The 21,926-nt window shown below is 44.6% G+C and overlaps 1 protein-coding gene across 1 annotated transcript in view; it reads right to left on the bottom strand.

Moving 5' to 3' along the window:
- The window catches only part of LOC126328891 (uncharacterized), a 389,478-nt gene that overhangs the window by 186,064 nt on the left and 181,488 nt on the right, over positions 1-21,926 (bottom strand). The window contains exon 3 of the mRNA XM_049996076.1: positions 3,852-3,994. Coding sequence (XP_049852033.1) covers positions 3,852-3,994 — 143 coding nt within the window. The remainder of the gene's footprint in view (positions 1-3,851; positions 3,995-21,926) is intronic.

Here is a 21,926-nt window from a genome sequence, read left to right as displayed (position 1 = left end):
TTTGATGTTACTGGAGATTCCGTACTACAGAAACTCATTTGTGGCGAGGCATTCGTAATGCAGCAGCAGCCAGGGAGTAATTTAGCAGTTAACTTTTATTTTTTAATTGGGGACTGTTTCCATTTCGTGGAGCGGCAACTTCATTTCTTAATTGGCTGCTCATCTAGGGTGGCTGGGATTTTCGGTGAAAGAGGACGAGGGATGTGTGCAGAGACAATGAAGGGAGAACCAGAAGATTTGCACGACACAGAATTGAGCAACGTGTTAGCTGCGTGGGTAGCACCTGTCGCCTAACCTGGTGAATAAGTAGGCAGAGCCGAAGACTGCATGCTACACCTTTTCGCTCACTCGCAAGCTTCTTCGTTTCCGACGAGCAGCACTAAGCTGCGACATCTAGACGCGGCACTAAAGTATCTGACGTTTGGAACCCCAACTGAGTAAAATCTTCTACACCGGTTCAATGCAGTTGTCTCGTATAATGAACATAAAGCTACCATCGACTTGAAAGTACTTTAATAGACAAGGTTTTTCTGGAAGCGGTATACTCTTGCCTCCTACGATCTTTGAACTGATTTAACTATCTATTAAAGGGTTATTTACATTTTAACTCCGAACGACGTCATAACTTGTCATTCATGAAACCAACGAGTCATGTCCAGAGGTGAGCGATGCGATATGTGACAGAAAAAAATCTAGTCCTCATCCCCGTTATGATTTGTAGTCACACATGACTTAGCAACCAAGACACACAATGAAGCAGTCGTCAACCGAAGATTGGTTTTAATAGTACACTGGAGGTGGTCCCTGTTCTCCTCTGGACTTTGAACAGACTTTCCCAGCCATTTATCGAGGAACCTATAGTGTAACAACACTGAACCAGGTTGCAATTTGAGATTTTTCCACTTGGAAATGATTATCAAGAAGCGACAAGTGACAGGAGAAAACAACTTCTGTATTACTAAGCGACTATCCTGGAACTCGAAACTCTAAGCGGAGGCGGCTATCTTTTAATGGCTTCCAGGGTAACAAAATTTACATTTTCAATATATCAATAAAAATTTTAAATGCTATCATAACGAACATATTGAGAAGCGTAATCACATTTTAAATATTTAACACAATAAGACAAGTATACCAGTTATGTACTGTGTATCTGTCTTGAGGCTGACCCGCCAATACCCCGACTTAATTCATTTAGTATTTGAGAATGAGAACAATCGTTAAGAAACTTTTTCTCTCTCTGTTTCGATAGTCCTTAGCTACTTTTTCCGGCCAAGTAACAAAACTCATCTACTATTTTTAGAGTTAATGGCCCAATATTATTCTCTCAGCATTGCCAGATGAAAGTGGACTACATACTCCATTACCCCTGTTTACTGTTATTTATATTAATCTTATATCTGCATCTATCTGCGCAAGCCACCTTGTGGAATGTTACGGAGGGTACATTCTGCACCACTTTCACTCCCCCCACCCCCCATTTCTGTTCCAGTCGCGAATAATTCTCGGGAAGAAAGATTGCCGGTGAGCATCTATGTGGATTTCAACCTAGTTTTATCTTCATTGACTTTTCGCGAGACATACGTATGAGAAGCAATATACCCTGAACGAAAAAAATCACTATATCAAGTAGGAGTTGTACGACATAAGCGAAAGTTGGTAGGCGTGTTTCTACATTTGAAAGATGATGTCTAATCAAATTTCTGGGCAGTAGCATAACAGTGGCACCAGTAGAGCCAATCAGGTTTGTTTTAAATACACGCTGTAACGATCGTGAGCTTTAGTTACCAGTGAGATTGGACGTGGTGAGATGATGTTAGTCATGAATGCCTTTAAGGCGATAAAGGCGCCATTATCAACACCAGAGTTTGAAGGGGTGGTGTAATATAACTACGAAAAGCTGGATGTTTCCTTCTACGATATTGCAGAAACACTTGGCAAGAATGTAGCCACTGTACGTGACTGCTGGCATCGGTGGTCACGAGATTGTACGGTTGCAAGATGAGCGGGCTCCGGACAGCCACGTGCTACCCAGAGGGTAGACCATAATGTTCGACGTATGGCTCTGGCGCATCGTACAGCATCCGCAGCAGCAAGCGAGCAGCATTTGCCACCGCAGTGACACAACGAACAGTTACAAATCGGTTACTTCAAGGACAGCTCCAAACCAGATGCCTTATAGCGTGCATTCAATTGAACCCAAACCACCGCTATTAGCGGCTTGAGTGGTTTCAAGTGAGAGCTCACTGGAGAGCAGAGTTGAAGTCTGTTATGTTTCCTGATGAAGGCTGACTCTGCCTCGGTGCCAGTGATGGTTGCGTGTTAGTTAGAAGGCGACCAACCCGTCTGTGTGCTAGACACACTAGATATACATCTGACATTGCCTGGGGCGCGATTTCGTATGACAGTAGGAGCACTTTCGTGGTTACCCCACCCGTCGTGAATGCAAAGTTGTACGTCGATCTGGTGATTCGACCTGCTGTGCTGCCACTTATGAACGGCATTTCAGGTATACAGTGCCAAGATGTCGCCTTGGCCTGCTCAATCACATCATCGGCTTACAACTGCAGCGTCATCCACAACCATCATTAACCATCCCTATATTGAAGTGTAACAGATATGGAATTTAACACTACCCTGGAGCACGACCGAAGTTACTTGTTACTTCTACGTTTGTACGTCTGAAGACTCCTCTTCATTCAGAATGACATGCTAGAAACTCTTCTGTCCAGTCACACAGTTGGTCTTCTATTCCGTACGCCTCATTAGGCGCCAGTCTGAAAGTGCATAGCATACCTTTCAAAAGTTAAGGAATGCTGCCTCTTCTAGGGTACCTGTAGCTACCGCTTTCTGGTTATCGTGGGCGAACAGAACGACATGTGTGGTACACGATGGTAAATTTCGGAATCCAAGTTGGTTCCTACAGAGAAGATTAGCGGCTCCCAGAAACGTCACTACAAACGAGCGTAAACCATGTTTCAGAAGCATAGAACTGACCGTCGTCAGAGTTATAGGGCTATAGTTTTGTACTGTTGTTCGACCACTTACTGAAAACGCGAACGACCTACGCTTTTTTTCCAATCATCAGGAAAATTTCGCTCTTCTCTACTGCTACAAGAGGGGCAAGTGCTTTCAGCACTTCTTTTTTTTTCAATCATCAGGAACAGTTCGCTTCTCTAGAGACCTACTTCACACCGCTGCTAGAAAAGGGGCAAATTCTTCCGCATAGTCTATGTACAAACTTATTCAGTATCCCGTTAGTTCCCGTGGCCCTAACTCTGATGAGCGATTTCATCTGCTTTTCGATATCAGCCGTTTTGAAACTTCCTGGCAGATTAAAACTATGTGGTGGACCGAGACTCGATCTCGGGACCTTCGCCTTTCGCGGGCAAGTGCTCTACAGACTGAGCTACCCAAGCACGACTCACGTCACAGCCGCTTTGTCGTTCTTGCGACGATTTAAAAAATGCACTACAGTGCAATCTCCCTCTGTGAAACAGTTTTGGAAAAAGACATTTCGTATTTCAGCCTTTTCTAATGTCGTCCTCTCATTCACTGCCATTATGGTCACAGAGTGTCTGGACAAAAGGCTTTAGCCATAATGGTGATTACGGAAAAGGAGAAGGACCGGCGAGTTTAATGTCCCCTTCAGTAGAATGGGCCAGCAAAAAAGAGTGAGTGTTCCTGACCGTGAAACTCAATAAACTGGGTATCTGGCTAATAGTGTATTCTGCTAACGGAAACCTCTTTCGAGAGACCGCTGGCTCGGCGCCCAACGCCCCTCTGTAAAACGGTGACCGAGTGCGTAACCTGCTCGAAGGCGCGGCAGCGCAGTGCTGTGGGTACGCCACCTGGGGCTGCAGGCTGCAGGCGCCGCTGCCCGCGGCCACGAGGCGCACGCTTGCGACGGCCCACGGCGGCGGCGGCGCGTCCACGTCCGCGTCGCCTGCGCCGTCCTCCACGGCGGTCACCGTCACAACGACTTCGGTGTTGCCTGTAACCAAACATCAGTCACACGACAACCACTGATTTGATTTTGTATGCCGAATAAAAAAGAAACTGTAACGTTAAATACAAGTGTCAGACGCGGCATCAGTCAAGCGAGTTGTTAGTGAAACTTGTGAGTCCATAACTTACAAGGCTAGAATACACAGAGATAGCCCACGATTTTGCTCATCGTTTACACGCTGGTTTAGTATGATAGGGATCTCAAAAATTTACAAGAAATCTAAGTCCACAACTTTACAAACATATTAAAGCGCCAGCCGCGGAGAATAGGCGCTAAGGCACCAGAATACTTTGTTTGTTCGTATTGCCTTCAATTCAATACCTATGTTTATTTATGTTTCTCAAATTTTCGACCAGACTTTCTTAAGAAATGAAGTATCGTCCGAAGATCGCAGTCCCACACCGAAGACGGCAACGCGAATTGATACAAAAAAACGTTAGCAACGTCTAGCTGCAATCCGCAATGACGTATCGGAGGCGCTTCTGAAGACCACGCCTCTCTTCTTAGCACGGCAGTGCCCTCATACTGAGGTCAACATTCTAGCGGGTCGGGGTTTAGTGACACTAGATTGAGCGTCAGTGAAAGAGGTGAACAAAGGTCATTATTTTGCGGGAGGTGGAATGGATTCTTTCCTTGGCTCAGTGGGCGAGGTGTGAGAGAAACATTGGTGGTTTCACTAACAGAAGTTTATTGAGGAATAAGACTCTTTAAAGAACAGAGTAATACAATTGTTTTAACTCGCTCAATTCCAAGCAGCAACGGAGCTGCGGAGGCGTAGCGCTCAGATTACAGAGACCGCTGATGCGGTGACGGCTCGCATTGCAGCTGAGCGCCAGGCGGTGTGTTCTTCCAGCCAGTACCGCACTCGTGACCAAATGCGGTGGCGGCGCGGCGTTCTCCTTGTAAATTCGCTCGTTACGTTATTACAAGAGGCTGCGGCGTTCCGCAGAGTGCTCCGTCCCGGAATCGATTCAGCTAACCTCAAGTTCGGCGTCTTCTGGCGGAGTTCAGCAACCTCTAGGTCCACAGGTGACCCATTTGGTGAGGCCACAGTCCCTTCGTCCTCATCAGCCACCTGGGTAAGTACCACACGAACTTCTTTCTGATGACATCTGGAATGGCATCTTCTGCGTTGACCTATTGGCGCGGTACAGACATACCCTTCTGTAGCAGCTAAAGTCGTTGCAGCGAAGTATGTCTGCTGACTAACTATCGGTCCGTCCGTCCAGGCTACGTTTCTTCGTCTCTTCTTCCTCCCCTCAAAGGACCCCCTCATGCCCGTTTCTCGGAGGTATTTATTCTGTGCTGTTGCCAATCTCGCGATGTTTCTAGACTGGAAACTGACTCTTCGGTCGTTGATGTATGCTTTTCACTTGGGGGTCCAATATGGACACACGTGCCGGTTTTCCATTGTTTTACCTCTATGCTGGCTTGGTCGGCCATTGCCCTGTCGTCCTCCTCCGTATCGCCAGATATGTCACGCAAGTGAGTTCAGTTTTCTGACAGGTCCTGAAGCATTGGCCACGGGTGTGCGAACACCGCTGGCCGTTGTTCTCCTTGGAAGCATTGTCCGTCTGCTCGGTCGTTGATCTGTCGAAGTGCCGACTGCTGCTGCACAGACTCCGCTGGTCATCGGCCTTCTCACGTTGGGCAGAAACGTGACCGATGTCGACGCACGTGTTCAAATGGTTCAAATGGCTCTGAGCACTATGGGAGTTAACATCTGTGGTCATCAGTCCCCTAGAACTTAGAACTACTTAAACCTAACTAACCTAAGGACATGAGACACATCCACGCCCGAAGCAGGATTCGAACCGGCGACCGGAGCAGCCGCGCGGTTCCGGACTGAGCGCCTAGAACCGCTAGACCACCGCGGCCGGCAACGCACGTGTTCGCCTTCCTTGTTCGACTGCTGCTGCTACCGAATATTGTGGCTTAACGTGTCAAAGTTTGTAAAATGTTCACTTACCCTATAATAAGACCTTACCTATTTTTCTGCAGGATCACTGCTTTGAACAACCATAAACACATAATTATTATACACCCTACAATATAGAGCAGAGCATGGAAGAGCTCTGGCCAGTTTGTGATCTCAGCTCCGGCAGTCAACATCATCAAGTAGGAAGGTTCTAGGTAAAGTCAGTTTGGCTTGGCTCTGAGCACTATGGGACTCAACTGCTGTAGTCATCAGTCACTTACAACTACTTAAACCTAACTAACCTAAGGACATCACACACATCCATGCCCGAGGCAGGGTTCGAACCTGCGACCGTAGCAGTCGCACGGTTCCGGACAGCGCGCCTAGAACCGCGAGACCACCGCGGCCGGCTAAGTCAGTTTGAATGTTTTACGTCAAGAGACTGTGATTATATGCATCAAGGGGTGCTTTCGTAGCCGGTGACAGTGGTAAATATTCTGCGCTCTCCTGTGACAAAGAAATGTCACCGGATTTTTCCACAAAGCAGTCGCAAACAACTATGGGCCACTGAAGTGAGGCACTGCCATCCATAAAAATACCGCCGTTGTTTGAAAACATGAAGTCCATGAATGTTCTGTTGGATAAAAGGACCCTGCCCATTCCATGCAAACATAGCCTGTCCGCCACCAGCTTACTCAGTGCCTTGTCCACAACTTGAGTCAGCTCTTACTAACTGAAATCAGTATTTATCCGACCAGACCACGGTTTCCCAGTCGGCTAGGGCCGAACCGATATGGTCACGAGCCCATCAGTGGCGATGCAAGCGATGTCGTGCTGCAGCAAAGGCACTCCCTGCCACAACCCAGTAACGCCAAATTTCACCGCACTGTCCTAACGGATACGTTCGCCGTACCTCCCACGTTGATTTCTGCGGTTATTTCACACAGTGTTGCTTGCCTGTTAGAACTGTCAAATCTACGCAAACGCCGCTGCCCTCGCTCATGAAGTGAAGGCCGTCGTCTACTGTGCTGTCCGTGGTGAGAGGTAATGCCTGAAATTTAGTGTTCTCGACACACTTTTGACACTGTTGATCCCGGAACACTGAATTCCCTAACTATGTCCAAAGAGGAATGTTCCATGCGTCTACCTCCAACTACCATTCGTCGTTTATAGTCTGTTAATTCCCGCCGTGCGGCTAAAATCACGTCGGACACACTTTCACATGAATCACATGAGCACAAATGACGGCTCTGCCAATGCGCTGCCCTTTCATACCTTGTATAAGAGGAACTACCGCCATTAGTATACTTGCATACCACTATACCATGACCTTCGTCACCTCACTGTAAGCAAAACAAATAATTAAAATTGTGATGAATATTTGGATATTTTAATTAGGTATGTTGAGAATACTCACACTGTGTACAGCTTATTTTCCAAAAATGTTGTTTCAGAAAGCAGCTTTATTACACAGAGTTGTATGTGGCTCAGAGCTTCTTTAAATTACGTTGTAAAGAAAGTTTTCACTTTTCAAAATTAATTAATGGTAGTGGAGTATTTTAGAAACTTCAGATTGTTACAAAAGTTTGTTATACAGTTTTCAAGAACATAAATTACATATAAACTTTTGTATGAAAATTTTCATTACATGTCATCGTTTGGCAGATAGTCCCTCGAAACCTAAAATATCACATTACCTTTTGGGTTGTCTTTTAGCCCTTAAAAGTGAAATTGGGCACAAACAAAAACCTGCATATTCCACTAATTTACCCCCTCTCCACACCTTAAACTCCAAAGATCGTTTATTGAATCTGGATGCACATTAAGTATCTTCAACGCATTGGTTTCTACTGCCTTCTGCATCCTCAAGCCGCTGATCATTGCTGATTCTTCCGCCTTTTAAGGGCAGTTACCCACCCAAAGGGCAAGAGAGTACCGTGAACCTCTGTCCGCTCTTCTGTCCTCTTGGACAAGGCCATTGACAGAATGAGGGTGACATTTTATGCCAGAAGTCTTCGCCCGCCATTGATGAAGTTCTCATTTAAAACTGAAGAAATTGCGCGGCTGCAACCAGGGACTCAAGACGTTTTGTTCACTAGTCAAAAATGCTACCCCTGCTGATTTATCTGTATATCTTTTTCGTAGAAGCACTGCAGGAATTTGCCATCTGAGTTCTAGTGTGGCTGAATAATTGACTGAAAATGGCTTTTCTTTGGGCATATAAATGATTGTTTGTATGCATGACTGTGGTTCTGTATGCCCTATCTGGTTGGGGTGGAGACTGATATTTTATCTGAAGCGTCCAGATATTTGTGTACCTCACTGATGGATAAGATCATGGGGCAAAGCTGCAGTCTTCTCATGGAGGTTTGCGCTTTTCTTTTAATGTATGTGAGGCTTGATGTTTCGCCTAAAAAGTCTTTAATATGAGTTTCGGGCGTGTATCGATTGTGTCAGCTTCGGTACGGAGCATCCTGTTTCGCAGTGTCTGAAGTTTGTGCATATGGTTACCTGCAGCCATTGACCGAAGATCAGACCCGTATAGCAAGGTAGGAAGAATGAGAGCCCTGAATAGTTGTAGTTTTGTGTCAGTTGTGAGCCCCTCCCACCTTTGAGGAACGGATATAATTCACTGTATGCAGCGCAGCCTCGGCTACGGGCCCTGTTTGTCTGTTTGGCGAAACTCAGTCGATTGTCCAACTAAAGGCGTACGTAGATTACTGAGTCGCTCCATTCGATGTTCCTACCGGCTAAGGAAATCTGACTTCAAGGGGGAGTGGGGGGGGGGGGGGGGGAGGGATTATTAGTTTTCTAGTAAACACGATAGCTGGCATGGCGCCCATCTTATACCCTTCTTTTCAAACGAAGTACTTGGTTCTTGGTCTTCTATTCTTATTTATCGCTCTTCATTCTTGTACATACTGCATATTAATCCTCTTTCCCTATAACTTACATGTGTATTACAAGAATGTCTCACATCTTGCGCCGTTTTACATTATAGAACTTTTTTCTAGGTCGACCGGCAATGCCTCTATGCTGGTTTTACCTTTCCTTAAGCCAAACGTTTCGTTATACGATAGACTGTCATTTTTCTTTTCCACACCTTACATGATAAGCAAATCCAGTAGTATGTCACATAGCTCCGAATAAATCGTTACATTAAATTAACCAAAGTAATACGAGTAACGAGTGAGCAAATGGAATACCACAGACTAACACAAGAATGCCTAAATGCATGTCGTACCTTCCCACCGTGAGGCAGACGCAGTTCTGAGGGGAGAAACGAGGACAGAAGCCGAGAGCAGAACCGTGTTAAGCTAGAAGGCCCTACGATAAGGGAGGGGCTGGACACCCACGCCGCCAGACTACCTGTACGACTACACAACCCGCACGTTTTAGCGTGAGGCTTTTTTCGCGTCTCAGGTACGTCAAGGACCACCCCCCAGCCCATGTTAAAAGCTAGAGCCCTCCAGAAAAGCAGTATAGATCTTACGATAACACAAAAAGGGCCACTACCACCCGCACGTTTTAGCGTGAGACTTTTTCGCGTGTCTGTTACATTAGGACAATCCTCCAGCCCATGTTAAAAGATAGAGCCCTCCAGATGAACAGTATAGATCTCACGATAACGCTAAAAGGACCACACCAGCTGCAGGTTTTAGCGTGATACTTTTTAGCGTCTCTGTTACGTTGCAAACTTTTAAAAACAGTGCCCCACCACGAAAAGTATAACGTTTCTCATTGGATAGACAGAATTTTTGTAGGCGGAGCTTAAGGTTAACATTGAGACCCTGATTGGTCAGATGAAAACATAGCCAGATAGTTTTTTTAAACTAACTTCGGTAAATTGTAGTAAGGAGAAGTTCGAGGAGAGTTGGTTCCGAGACGGCGAGCTGGATGGCTGCTGCGCCGGCCGCTGCCGCCCAGACGCTGCTTAAACACCAACAAGGTAATGAACGCACGCGATGCCGCATTTTTGAGCGCATAAGGCTTCACTCAGAACTGCAGAAGTCTCATCTGTTACACCCCCTTTTTGCGTAATACTAGTGTCGATCGTTAATTAAAACTCATGATGTTCACATTTGCCACTTGAAGTAAAAATCTGAAACGTGATAATTTTTCTGTATATAGTTATTGAGAAGCCACATCAGCCACTGTAATTTACGACAAGTTAGATAAGTCATTAAAGATAATTGAGGGTCACTGTAGACAATTTTGATAGTTTTCTCTTTTGTGAAACTTAAATTAAACCTAGATTATAGATGTGATATGGCATAGGTCATCCTTCGATCGATTGTAGAACTTGGAAACCCATTTAGGGAATATTCGTTCACATTTTTGTTGAACGCAGTTGGTATTTACCATCCTGTATTAAAACATTTCCTTTTGTCAATAGCGCAATTTATAAACAATGTTTTGTGAGTAGAATAAAATTTCCAACGGTAAACTTAACTGCTTTTTCGACGTTATTTTACCAGATAACTAATAATAGGAAAGCCTTGAACCCTTTCCACTAAATTTAGTTAGTATTAAGATTCTTTTACAGGGAGTGCAGTGGATCTGACGCTGAGATCATTTAGTATTTGGTTATATCATCGCTAGTCTCACTGAACTCTTCTGAATTCTACATGTCATGTGTGGTCTGGCGTCTCCTTACCAGCAACAGGTCCCAGGTTCAAACTAGTTAATTCCCTAAAAAGCACGCTCAGAGCGTCGTTGCGCGAAAGTGGTAGGGAGACACGATATAGTACAAACAGACACCACCATGAATGTTTAGAACTGTGTATTATTTCGATAAACAGGGGGTATTCTTCCAGGCTCATAAGAGTCTACAACTGAGTAGTTGTTTGGCTGCCACTTCCAATGTTTTTGGAAATTCCGAAGGAATTTCGTCTATGCCTTCCACCTGCGACACGCGATCGATAAATAAATGTCAATTCCTGAAATTTTCTTATAGTACGACTATACCGCTCCTCGAATCTACGACTATAATTATCAGTATTGTTATGATTCTCATCTGAAGAGAGATGATGCTTTGCAGCAACACAATAGTTTGGTGGAAAATTTGGAGAAAACTAAATGCATAACCGAAAGCTCGAACGCAGCACTGGATAGCTTGTAGTGTGTCGCCTTAGCTAGCTGCACTAAAGTCGGCTCTCAACAGCAAGCGTTCTCGTGTGGTATTCAACTGGCCCGTAATGCTTTGAACCTCGATTCCTCGACAACACTTGAGAAGCGCCTTCTACCAGAGCAGCATTTGCTACGTCTAATTATGACACTTCTGGTGAAAGCTTCCTTCTTAGAATTAAGACTGGGTGGAAATACTGGGAACCACGCAACCGCAAGGCATGAGGCCGCGTTCACAAAGCGCGCCGCCGACATATAAGGGGTTTCGTATTTCCAGCGCGACCAGCGGCCAGGATAACCTGGTGTCTGCGCCGTTGAGCTTCTGTCGTAAATATCTTTGACGTTTGTTAACTATAGTTATTGATCAACCCTCGGTCACTCTATTCTATGAATACATCGTTATTGTTTTAATTTTAATTTTTTCCCTAAGAAGAAATTACCTGTTTTGACATTTCAAACTAAAATGTATATTATGCAGAGTCTCCTGCGCTGAAACACCAATACGAAGGGGCAGTTTTGGTCTCAGACGTCAGTATGACATACAGCCATGTAGTACGAGCGGCCCGATTGTGCACATCGAGAGCTTCAGTACCAGATATACCGATAAAGCTTTCTTCAAGTGGTTATCTACGGTCGATAAATATTTGGAAAATACCGTTTTTTGCGCCGACAGCAGTCCAGGAATCCCAGGGATTAATGTGGACATTTTAATTAAAATTTCAACTGCATTTGGCTATACAACACTAACAATCGTAAGCGTTAATGACAGGATCAGAAAGATAATATGTTATTTATGGCTGACAATCGCACAGATTATGTAAATGTTTACGTTGATTTCTTGTGATGTACGTTTTGAAGTTACGTTAGTTGTTAATAATACAGGGTGATTCAAAAAGAATACAACTGCAGAAATTTAAAACTCTGCAACGACAGAAGGCAGAGCTAAGCACTATCTGTCGGCGAATTAAGGGAGCTATAAAGTTTCATTTAGTTGTACATTTGTTCGCTTGAGGCGCTGTTGACTAGGCGTCAGCGTCAGTTGATAGCTTTTTGTGTTATTGAGTACGGCAGAGGTGAATCGACGACAGTTGTTCAGCGTGCATTTCGAACGAAGTATGGTGTTAAACCTCCTGATAGGTGGTGTATTAAACGTTGTTATGAACAGTTTACAGAGAATGGGTGTTTGTGCAAAGGGAAAAGTTCTGGACGGCTGAGAACGAGTGATGAAAATGTAGCACGCATCCAGTATCTGGAGATGTTAGAGAATTGGCTGTTCCCTCAGCTCGAACAAGAAGCACAACAATTCATATTTCAGCAGGATGGAGCGCCACCACATTGGCACTTATCTGTCCGTAACTACCTGAACGTCAACTACCCGAGGCGATGGATCGGCCGTCAGGCAGCCCGTGACAGAGCACTTCATCACTGGTCTCCAAGATCTGATCTTACCCCCTGCGATTTTTTCTGATGCGGGTATGTTAAGGATATGGCGTTTCGGCCACCTCTCCCAGCCACCATTGATGATTTGAAACGAGAAATAACAGCAGCTATCCAAACTGTTACGCCTGATATGCTACAGAGAGTGGGGAACGAGTTGGAGTATCGGGTTGATATTGCTCGAGTGTCTGGAGGCGGCCATATTGAACATCTCTGAACTTGTTTTTGACTGAAAAAAAACTTTTTAAATACTCTTTGTAATGATGTATAACAGAAGGTTATATTATGTTTCTTTCATTAAATACACATTTTTAAAGTTGTGGTATTCTTTTTGAATCACCCTGTATAATGAAATTCAGATTTTACAGCAATGTAACCTTACGGTTTTTTAATATTTCGTTCTGATGAAGACATCCTTAAATATGTCGAAACCTAGGTCATTGTATCAAACATTTATTTGCAACCGGTTGGCTGTATGATTCCTATGTTGATAACTAATATTGCAATACATAATGTATTTTAGCCTGGTGTCATATGTGCAGGTGATCTAAGCGCCTATACTTTTAAGTTTCATAGGGCAAACTTTACATACACTTTCAAGTAAATATTTCTCTGGATTGATTAGGAAATAGCTATGTACTTGTGACTTATATAGATGTGATGACTTTGTCAGATTAGGCCAATAATCTCAGATCGCACTAACAATAGTATGCACTAGACTGTCCCTCACTTAGTTTTTGTGTTTGATTTCATGAAATAAAGCCATACCATGTAATAGCGTCATGGGTGGGCCGAGGTCTAGGTTTCTGAACAGTTATAAACACCGCACGGGCAATGTAAGTTGCTTAGTAAATAACTTCTTGATTTACCAAGTCGCGAAGTGACAATGATGTGATGGAGAGGAGGGAGGAAGGAAGTAAGTAACGGGAGGCGGTGGAGGGAGGGGAAGGAAGAAAGATGTTTGAAGTTAAAGTTTGAAACGGGAAAGTGTTCCAGTGACACTTGTGGATGACCTACATAAATTTTATGAATGTGGTACTTGCTAATACGTTCACTGTTATGTTACGATCATTATTTTTGCACAATGCCGTGAAACATAGTAAACACATAATACGTGGGTGTATTTGGTTACTGCAGATTCCTCCATTTTCGGAGTGAAAAATACCTATATTGATGGCTTGTTAGGTTTTGTATGCAAATGTAGCGTACGTTTTTGTGTAATCTGCCCTTGTCACCATTGCCAATAGAAGCCATCTTATCTTGCGTATTTATCCACTTCATCTGTGATCAAAGAAACAATATAGTACATATAACGGCAACACATAAAGACAGCCTATTGTTCGTTAATGAACATGTGAAGTCCTCTTCTTTTAAGATTGTAATTTTACCTTTGGACTGTAGTATGACCTTTGTAGTGACCTGTGTACGTTCTTCGATGAACATGTAACGTCTTCTTTTTTAATATTGTAATTTTATCTTTGGACTGTATTATGACCTGTGTGTGCTATATACCGACTAAATAGCGTCTACTTGTATATATCATGCACTGACTGAGTCTGTGCATATTATTTGACGTTAAGATCAAGTGTGTACATGTTATCAGACTTGGAGACTGTAAATCTACTACAGTGGAAACACAAAGAAACAATTGTTGTGGTAATTCGTCACATGTTATACTTAACGTTACCGTATTTGGCAGAGATATATGTTTGGCCAACTGATTTACGTTACGTAGGTACCCGATGCTTCAACAATTTTTTGCACCTATTCTCGTGTTGTAAGACTGTAAGGAATCACATATTTGTATTATCCTGTTCTGTACCTCACAATGTCTTCTGTGAAGACGGCAGCCAGTAAAGGAACAATATGCAATAACCTTGAAAGCTTCTGTTCTTAAGATATTATCGGTTCTAAATAAGTTACGAAATCTTGTAGGTTCTCCAGACGGTTACTACAGATAATGTACGTCTTCCTCTCGTAAACCGTGATCTCAATGCGCTGCTCTGTTGAGCAAACATCGGACTAATAAGTAGTAATTCCGTGTAGCTGAACGACCTGGTGTAAGTCATTCATTGGAACGCCACTTCGGTGGTTTAAGTCTCTTTGACCCATCATAGTAATCCTACAGTGGAAGCGGGTCCACCAGTTTAACGTGGAATCCAAACCACATGTTGTTCCTGACAAATCTTCACATCATTGAGGTGTCAAGGCTTGGATAAAGGCAGACCTGAAAATTCCGTTGTCTGACCAAAACTTGATCCGTCACTTTTTACCGCGCTTTAGCACGGGACCGTAAGTTCAACATGTAATAAGTACTCCTAAAATGTTTCAGTTTAATCTCGAATACGAAGAACTGAGTGAAATTACAAGACTTAATGCTCATAAATTTAACTCCTGTTCAGGTTTCATGTTAGTTATTGCACTGCTCGGTTTAGTAACTTATTCACTGACTTGACCACTATAAATAGGGCAGAAATATGAGATGATGTTTCTTTCGAAAATACGCATTAAAAGGCAGTTTGTGGTCGCAATGGAACTACGACGTCGAAGTTCCTCTAATGTTCCTGCAGGGTGATACTTATGCCGAGACGAAGGTATGCCCATAAAACGTAGGGGAACACTCGTCTTGGGAAAACGGACTCGACCAGAATAGGTCGTTTAGGGGTAAGCAAAAAAATGTTTCATGAATTTAAAGCGTAAATTTCTAGCATGGCTGCATGGCTCATCTACAGCTTTTGCCATCAACATGAATAGGTAAGAAATTAAAATGTAGCCAGGTAAGGAGATGATAGCAAACATAACGTGACTAGACACTGGACAAGTCTGGCCTATAAGCAGGAGTGCAACTTCTGCCTCATGAGTTTTTCTGCTCCTGATAGTTGTTCTGACGCTCTGCGGTGGTGCCGCGCCACCTGTACAGGTGCAGAATGTAACTCTGGGTCGCTGTACAGACATTGCTAGTTTCAACGTTTTCTCTGCACGCGTCTAATTAAGGTGCTGTTACAGTACTTTACGCGTCTAGCAACTCAAATCTTCCGGAAAAAAGTTCGCTAGTGTCGGCTACCTATTGTCAGAGAACCCAGCGATCGTTATTTATCATTAATAAAGAGTTCAGGTAGCGCAGAAATTTAGCGCTGCATACGCGGATAGAGTAGCATGGAGAGCTGCATCAAACCAGTCTCAGGACTGAAGACCACAGCAACAACAACGCCGAGTGTTTCACACTTCCTATTGCAGGCGTCTGTAGGTTGTAGAACGGTCTTACAAGCGGACGTCAGACCTGTTAATCACGGATTTTGATGAGTCTCGGGTATGTTGTAGAGAGACATGTCCTGAGAACCTTGTCAGCGGCTTCTCATGGGACAGCCCTGGTTTCCAAGTTTTATGCGTCCCACCTGTACCTGTGACACAAACACTAGTTCGGCAAAGCAAAGGTAGCGCATCGGATAAATTTCTCGGATACCACGCTGACAGTACGCTTTCAAATTCTGCCTGTGTACTTTCGTTTCCATTTCCAACTACAGAATAACGTTAAACAGTAGTTCACATGTCATTCCAGATACTGATGATAGTATCTCATCTCTAAATTTTATCTCGCTTATGTAACAAACCGGCTGCCAGTACCAATCGACATACAAGAGACCTCTTGCGGAATAAGTAGCGATAACCGTCGCTGTGCAGAAAAAAGATATGAACAAGGTTAGTTATTCCTTCATAGTAAAGTATACTATAAGTTTGACAGAGAAGATAGTGCTTTACGTTTTCTTATGTGTGCAAGAACCATCCTGGAAATTTGGTCAAATTATTCAAACAAGAGTTGACGAGTTGACTCATAGATTAAAAAATGTGATTGTGACCTGCACGAAATAAGGGAAGTTCACGAATGTGCTGTATGAAGAGTTTTTAAAATTTGTCGTTGTTATGTACGTGGAACAACAAACATTTCTGCAAGGGGAGGACAGACTGGTCGCACATATTACGATCATTGCACTGTAGATGAAAAGAAAGAAAGCACCTGCGCCGTAAAAATTGTGCCAGTCAAGTTTAATGCATTTTGCGAACCCTTTGTCGTTTATTTTTGCAGGCTGGTTAAAATTATCACGAAAAAAAATTGAAATGTTCCTTACTTGCTAAGAGGAATCGCTTCAAGTAAGAGTCCTTAAAAATACATTCTTCAGTTCTATGTGTGTTTAGTGCACCTGCTTTCACAGAAATGATAAAATATTCGTTTTCGCATTGAAGCTGATCGAACAGAGAACAATCATTTTTAATCCAAACGAACTGTGTTTCCGGTGTCGCTTTCGAAAAAATCTGTGGGCCTGAAAACCAATAGCTTTCATTAAATGCGTGCGTAAAGCTTTATAAATTTGTGTTACGGTTTCTTCTGCGATATACACTCCTGGAAATGGAAAAAAGAACACATTGACACCGGTGTGTCAGACTCACCACACTTGCTCCGGACACTGCGAGAGGGCTGTACAAGCAATGATCACACGCACGGCACAGCGGACACACCAGGAACCGCGGTGTTGGCCGTCGAATGGCGCTAGCTGCGCAGCATTTGTGCACCGCTGCCGTCAGTGTCAGCCAGTTTGCCGTTTCATACGGAGCTCCATCGCAGTCTTTAACACTGGTAGCATGCCGCGACAGCGTGGACGTGAACCGTATGTGCAACTGACGGACTGAGCGAGGGCGTATAGCGGGCATGCGGGAGGCCGGATGGACGTACCGCCGAATTGCTCAAAACGTGGGGCGTGAGGTCTCCAACGGAACATCGATGTTGTCGCCAGTGGTCGGCGTAAGGTGTACGTGCCCGTCGACCTGGGACCGGACGGCAGCGACGCACGGATGCACGCCAAGACCGTAGGGTCCTACGCAGGAGCCGTAGGGGACCGCACCGCCACTTCCCAGCAAATTAGGGACACTGTTGCTCCTGGGGTATCGACGAGGACCATTCACAACCGTCTCCATGAAGCTGGGCTACGGTCCCGCACACCGTTAGGCCGTCTTCCGCTCACGCCCCAACATCGTGCAGCCCGCCTCCAGTGGTGTCGCGACAGGCGTGAATGGAGGGACGAATGGAGACGTGTCGTCTTCAGCGATGAGAGTCGCTTCTGCCTTGGTGCCAATGATGGTCGTATGCGTGTTTGGCGCCGTGCTGGTGAGCGCCACAATCAGGACTGCATACGACCGAGGCACACAGGGCCAACACCCGGCATCATGGTGTGGGGAGCGATCTCCTACACTGGCCGTACACCTCTGGTGATCGTCGAGGGGACACTGAATAGTGCACGGTACATCCAAACCGTCATCGAACCCATCGTTCTACCATTCCTAGACTGGCAAGGGAACTTGCTGCTCCAACAGGACAATGCACGTCCGCATGTATCCCGTGCCACCCAACGTGCTCTAGAATGTGTAAGTCAACTACCCTGGCCAGCAAGATCTCCGGATCTGTCCCCCATTGGACATGTTTGGGACTGGATGAAGCGTCGTCTCACGCGGTCTGCACGTCCAGCATGAACGCTGGTCCAACTGAGGCGCCCGGTGGTAATGGCATGGCAAGCCGTTCCACAGCACTACATCCAGCATCTCTACGATCGTCTCCATGGGAGAATAGCAGCCTGCATTGCTGCGAAAGGTGGATATACACTGTACTAGTGCCGACATTGTGCATGCTCTGTTGCGTGTGTCTATGTGCCTGTGGTTCTGTCAGTGTGACCATGTGATGTATCTGACCCCAGGAATGTGTCAATAAAGTTTCCCCTTCCTGGGACAATGAATTCACGGTGTTCTTATTTCAATTTCCAGGAGTGTATACCATCCGAAATACTGTTCTAGCACAGTAAGCGACGCAAGCGATAGCGAGTAAGACGATTCTGTAATTTATTTCGCAATAAACGGAATACACATTTGAATAAAGTTAGGTTTAATGATTGCTTTAGCAATGAAATTACTACGGCTAAAATCACTATTTATGAATACCTCTGCATGACGTATGCTATTTAATGTTATTCTGTATGAAAAACTGAGAAAAAAATTAAGGACATGTGCTGATATGTACCCTACCACCATAGGGGTAGACGTGAGTCTCAGCCGCTGCGCTACTCTCACTTGGTCGAAGCATGGTTAACATTATGGGTGTTGCTGGTTTGCACAAAACTTCAATATCGATTTGCTCGGGAAATAGGGTCGCTCGCATGAAAATCCCGTAGCCAGTTACTCAAGTCACGTCCTTCTACGACATATATTAAGTTCACAAAAATCCATGATAAGAGGGATGGTGGTCTGCTTGTTACCACAGAAAGTTTTGGTGATTGAAGCATGTCCGTAAATGTACTGTTTGGGTGTAAAATAAGTTTGAAGATCGGATTACTTTCAATTCTCTGACTTAACGATACGCACACAGAGCAGAGAATGATCTCCGACCTGTGTGCTCTGCAGGGGTCCATGGCATAACCAGTGTATCGAGTACTCATTGTCGGGTACTATTATTCGTGACGAAGGACGTGCTCTTCAAGGACGAGTCCAGTGCGTTCGTGGAACATCATAGTCAATCTTCCTAGTTGCAAATGCACCATTTTCTCGGAGCCGTTGTTGTATCGGATGAAAATGATGTGTGGTGTCATAAGAGGTAACGACGACGATACCCTCTTCTCAATTTGTGTTCGTACCGCCAAGCGGGAGGCCTCAAAGTGATACGATTTTCAAACTTCATTTCATACATGGATGTGTGTGATGTCCATAGGTTAGTTAGGTTTAAGTAGTTCTAAGTTATAGGGGACTGGTGACCTCAGATGTTGAGTCCCATTGTGCTGATAGCCACTTGAACCATTCATTTCATATAGAACAGTACGTTTCCGGGCGTGGGTTCCGTATCAAAACTTTATCTACGAAGTCCCATGTAGAACCTGTGGAAGCCTGTAACAGGAGCTGTGAGACGCCCCGTAAATTAGCCTCGCGTGACAGCAGCAGCGGCAGTATGAAATCGTATACAGCGATCTGCGAGAACATTATGACCAGAAATCTAATAGCTGGTACGCCCACTTTTGGCGCGCATAACGGCGGCAAAGCGTCGTGACATGGACGCAATGACCTTGGTATGTCGCTGGAGTAAGTTGGCACCTCATCTACACATACAAATCACCTAATTCTCATAAATTCAAGAGAGGGTGGCTATAAGCAGTGACGCCACATTCAATCACATCCCAGATGTGCTGTATCGGGTTCGCATCTGACGAGTTGTGGGCCAGGACGTCATTTGGAACTCGCCACTGTATTGCTCGAACCAGTGCATCAAACTCACACTTGTGACACAATTGTGGCATCGCGTATTATCTTGTCGAAAAATGCCACAGCCATTGGGAAACACAATTGTCATGAAAGCGTGTACGTGGCCTGCAACCAATGTACGATACCCCTTAGCCGTCATGGTGCATTGCGTGAGCTCCACTAAATCCATGAATGCCCACGTGAATGTTCCCCAGAGCATAATGTAGTCGCCGCCAGCTTGTCTGCGTTCCGTGGTATAGATGTTAAGGAGCTGTTCCCCTGGAAAACGACGGATTCGCGCCCTCCCATCAGCACGATGAAGAAGGTATCGGGATTCATCAGACCAAGCAACGTTCTACCACTGTACCAACGTTCAGTGCCGATTGTCACCTGCCCATTCCAGTCGTAGTTGTCGATGCCGTGGTGTTAACTTTGGCACATGCACGAGTCGTCAGCTGCGGAGGCCCATCGTTAGGACTGCTCGGTGCACTGTGTGTCCAGACACACTTGTACTCTGCCAAAATAAAAGTCTGAAGTCAATTTTGCCACAATCCACCGATCGTCCTGTTTTGCCAGTCTGCCCAGGCTACTACCTCCGACATCTGTAATGAGGGGCGGCTGCCCAACCCCACGGCTTCTGGACGTGATTTCATGTTGGTTACGCCACCTGTTGAAAACACTCACCACAGCACTTGTCGAGTACCCGACCAGTCGTGCAGTTTCCGAAATTCTCGTGCCGAGCCTGTCTGCCATCACAATGTGCCGTTAGACTCAGATCGCCTGCCTTCCCCATTCTACACACGAACAGCACGCTCACTGATGCTAGCAGTCATTCGTCGTCAGGTGACGCTGCTGTGTCCTGGATGGGTTTATATCGATACTAGATCGTTGGTCATAATATTCTGGCTGATCAGTGTATATGTCACCTAGAGAGAGTACGCGTGTTGATGCCAAAGTGTGATACGCTCGTGGCTATAATACATGTCATGTAGAAGTGTTAGCAGAAAGGGAATACCGCTCTGGTGCCTCTGTTGACTGCGATATCTTTCTCGCTATGGCGCCAGGCATGATGTAGAAGAAGAATTATCGATACATTAAAAGTAAGAAAACAAAAAGTAAATAAACCCTGCCAAATAGGCCCAAAGTAATTTTGGGGGTAAAACACTATCCCTTTCGCGACTCCTGCCAATCTTTTGAATGTATTCTACTTAAACGGAACGCACTTCAACTGTGTCGCTGCGTTGACAATAGAACAGGTGTAGAACAGGTAGGTGAAACGGACCAGCAGTCAGCTTATCTTCAGGTGTACATTACAGCTTAAAGTACGTATGTGGCTGACGTACTACTCCCCACTCCTTAAGCATCAGCACGGTTGATAGACGGTGAAGAAAGCCAGTGGCGTTTGGGAAATATGCAACACTGACCAGATGCATCAAGTCCACCTTGAGGCTGCGATACTTGCCGAGCTTTATACGGGTTCTTCAACATGAGCCACACTATACAATGTCCAGGAACGAGTCCAGGTTGTCATCTGCCGATCGTTGGAAAATTTCTACGGCAGCACAGTACGATTTCAGATACAACGAACTTCTGTTTACAAGCTAAGAAAGAACTTTTAGACGCCATATTAAAACAAGTGAACATTGTTATGCATAAAACAGGTTAGGCACTTATGTAACATGTAAAACAAAATTTCTGCAACGAATTTACCTTAAAATTGGTTGAGATATTCCATTTTAAAGAAAGGGACGCGGCAAATGGGTGATTTAAAGAGAGGCGTGCATATCTAAATTATTTTTTTGCTGTTAGTTATGCAAATAGATACATTACAGTGGACATTATCTAACACAGAAAAGAATGGAAAATTTTTTGACTGAAATCTCATATCGTACCTGGAGCCCTTAAAACAACTGCAAAGCGTAGGTGTATATCAAATTTTTGGACAAATGCTTTTCACGTTATGTATTTACCTGAGCCGTAGTTTCTTGGAAGTTATGCCGAAGCGTTGTACTAGGCACAGACATAAACGAATTATATAAAGTGTTTTAATACAGTAATGATAATACATTGGTATTGTGTTAAAATCCAAGGCATCTGTGGGTCGTCAAAAGTGACGGTGACGGAACGCTCCCCGCATCTCACAAAAACCCAACTCTGTTTCCG

This window comes from Schistocerca gregaria, chromosome 2 (assembly GCF_023897955.1).
Source record: "Schistocerca gregaria isolate iqSchGreg1 chromosome 2, iqSchGreg1.2, whole genome shotgun sequence".
In the NCBI taxonomy this organism is placed as follows: domain Eukaryota; kingdom Metazoa; phylum Arthropoda; class Insecta; order Orthoptera; family Acrididae; genus Schistocerca; species Schistocerca gregaria.
The sequence above is the reverse complement of the archived record's forward strand: the minus strand, read 5'-3'. Positions and strand labels throughout refer to the sequence as shown.